Source organism: Morus notabilis, unplaced genomic scaffold, assembly GCF_000414095.1.
Source record: "Morus notabilis unplaced genomic scaffold, ASM41409v2 Scaffold99, whole genome shotgun sequence".
NCBI classification, from domain to species: Eukaryota; Viridiplantae; Streptophyta; class Magnoliopsida; order Rosales; family Moraceae; genus Morus; species Morus notabilis.
Genome location: NW_010362482.1, coordinates 1,019,748 through 1,022,988, shown reverse-complemented (window position 1 = coordinate 1,022,988; position 3,241 = coordinate 1,019,748). Strand labels below are relative to the sequence as shown.

Below are 3,241 nucleotides of genomic sequence, written 5' to 3'. Positions count from 1 at the left end.
TTATTTCACCGATTCGAGTTTAAAATTTAAATTTTACTACAGTAAAAAACTCTCAGAAACAGTCACATCTAACTTTTTTACTATAGTAAAAAGCTCTCTAATAAAATCACATCTCAGTTCAAATTAAAAACTCGAATCAGTGAACTAAACGGACCAATAATCACTTTAAACTCCATGTCTAGGATATGTTTTTTACTTTAGTAATATTATCAATGTTCATGATTTTTTATGTGCTTTTTTTTACATGGATAGTTAAGAATTTGTATAACTGATTTTAAAAGTGATTGTCAAAGTATTAAGAATGTTATTACGAATTATGTTACTGGCTTGTATATGAAATACATCACATTCTATGTTTCATTTTATCGACATGTATGTAGAGCTCTTTACACATGCAACACATGCAACAAAATTTAAATGGTGAAGTTCAAATATAGCAAATTGACTATATTATTATATAGCACAAAATTTATTATTATTATGATAATTATTGTGTCATTTTTGTTCTTTTTATAATATTTTGAAAATTTTGATAAATTTCAACTAAAATATGAAATTTTCAACTCCAAATTTTTTTCAGAAGTAATTATCTCTAAATTTACATAATGAGAAAAGTAAATAATTTATACGATTTTGTACAGACTTATTAGTTTTATCATTTTAAATAGTGTCATCGTGATTTTCTATTTCCCCTTAATTAAATGATAATTGTTTTAACATAAATAATAATTTTTTTACCTCTCCTATTTGTAATCAACTCTTTACCAAAGTCAATGCCCTACTTAAAAGCCCAAGGTTCACTTGACACAGAATGTAAAGCCCAGATCAAACAGGCCCAGAAGTTAAATCAAGCCCAACCGAGTAAATTCCATCTTTGCACCTCGAAAACCCTAACCCTAAGGGCACAATAGTAAAATAAAAACGCAAACATCCCCTAAGATCCCAATCTCTCCAGATAAATAACAAAACCCTCGTTTTCTTCCTCAGCCGTCGAAGTCCCAGCTTTCAGTCACACAGCAGAGAGAGAGAGAAGGCGGAGATGACGACCAGATTCAAGAAGAACAGGAAGAAGCGCGGGCACGTGAGCGCCGGCCATGGAAGAATCGGCAAGCACAGGAAGCACCCCGGTGGTCGCGGTAACGCCGGTGGTATGCACCACCACAGAATCCTCTTCGACAAGTATCACCCTGGCTACTTCGGCAAGGTCGGTATGAGGTATTTCCACAAGCTCCGTAACAAATTCTACTGCCCGATCGTCAACATCGACAAGCTCTGGGCCATGGTTCCTCAGGAGGTCAAGGACAAGGCCTCCAAGGACAACGTCCCTCTCATCGATGTCACTCAGTTCGGATACTTCAAGGTTTTGGGCAAAGGAGTCTTGCCGGAGAATCAGCCTGTCGTCGTCAAGGCCAAGCTCGTCTCCAAGATCGCCGAGAAGAAGATTAAGGAGGCCGGCGGCGCCGTCGTCCTCACCGCCTAGGTCTGAGGTTTTCTCTTGCGATTTAGAAAGTTTTGGCTTTTTTTCTTGGGTTGTAATTTTCGGTTTTCGGATCCTTATTTTAGAGTTACTATCGAACTTCATTTCTGTTATGTCTCGATGGATATTTTAAGATTATGAAATTTAAACCGATATGGTCTTTATTTTGTTATATGCTTCAGTGGATGTGCAAAAATAGGCTTTACTTTTTTTCCGTAATTATAAAGCTTGGAATTTTAGGAATGGAGTTTGGTAATCCAGATTATGTGAATTTTGATATCGATAAATTCTTTTGAGGGCTTGTTATTTATATGAGAAGCGTCGTAAAATGAAAAATTTCCAAAGCTTAAGATGAAAGGGACTGCTGATTATTGCTGTTTCCAAAATGTGCTTTATGATGGATTAAGATTTAGGTATTCGCCCCATGGTGCCCTGTACTGTGGGAAATGAAATTAGTATCTTGCTTTTTTACTTACCTTTCTTTTATTTGGTTTGGTCAGTGATAGAAAATGGTTTTGTGAGTGGGGGAAATGTGGGTTGGGTGAAATTTTATGAATGTATCTTCATGTTTGTTGATGGTTTAAATTTTGGTATGCTTATTGCTCTGAGTAGGAATTTGTGTCTTAGGAACTGTTTAAAAACCTGTATGGTTTAAGTATCTGTGCTAATTGTTAGTCATTAGATGGGCGTCATGGTAGCTAACTCAAATCATTCACCACTTAGCCACTTCAATGAATTATGTAACAATCCGATTGTTGTACATTTTCCCCCCCTAAAGATACAGTTCTTGCTTGATATTCTTAGGCCTTTGGAAACTATTTCCGCAATGGCATTTGGTTGTGATAGATCGGTTTTAGTTTTTAATACAATGCGGGATTCAATCCACGCTCCGCCATGTCTACTTCCAACCCCCCACACTACTCATTTGATGGTCGTTGGCAGGTTGTGATAGATCTTGTGTAAACTCACTAATTGTAACTTGTGGAGGTGTGTGTTTGTGTTAGGGAATTATATTGTTCATTCCAGAATCCACGAATGACCTCAAAGTTTAGGGACATCAATAATATTAGAGTCTCTGGTAGGATTAAAGTCTCTGGTAGGATTAAAAAAAATGAAATATTGATAGTTCTTTATTTTTCAGTTGTCAAATCTGCATCAGAAATTGGTTGTTTTGCATATTTTTATAATCTGATGTGATTTTGATTAAATTTAATAGTAAGATACTGATATTGGGAGGCCTATCCGAGAAAATCTCTAATATTAAAGGAGTTTCTACAGTAGTCTGCCCTACTAATCGTTCTAGTTTTTGACAATTAGGTTTGATTAAAATTACATAAAATTAAAAAGTATGCAGAACAGATAGATTCTGATACACAATTGAATAGAAAGGGGTTACTGTAATTCATTTTTGCAACTACAAAAAAAGTTCCTAATATTAATTCTAATTTACGTTTCAGTCCGGCAGTTTTGGGGTTGCCCCGGTTGTTCTCGCCCATAATTAGACCATTCCCAAGTGTGGGTAAGCAAGTGGAAAAGGAAGGAGGTGGGCAGGCTAATGCCAGTGGATAATTTTCAAACGTTGTAACTGACTTTTTTTTTTATTGCAAAATTTTTTTTTTTTTGGCTGCTAATGGGGTGCGATTGAGTTCTAAATTACAGCTTTGCGTTCCAAAATATATTTAATAATATTACAGAAAATACTTTGTCAGAATTATACATTTCTTACTGTTGTCATGTAAAAAAAATATACAAATTTAATAGCTT

The 3,241-nt window shown here is 35.3% G+C and overlaps 1 protein-coding gene across 1 annotated transcript; it reads left to right on the top strand.

Annotated features, from left to right (window-relative positions):
• Positions 1-948: 948 nt before the first annotated feature.
• On the top strand, positions 949-2,997 carry LOC112092304 (60S ribosomal protein L27a-3-like). The gene is made up of 2 exons (XM_024168208.1): positions 949-1,480; positions 2,935-2,997. The coding sequence occupies exon 1, from the start codon at positions 1,040-1,042 to the stop codon at positions 1,478-1,480; it is 441 nt and encodes a 146-aa protein (XP_024023976.1). The 5' UTR covers positions 949-1,039; the 3' UTR covers positions 2,935-2,997.
• The last annotated feature ends 244 nt before the right edge of the window (positions 2,998-3,241 follow it).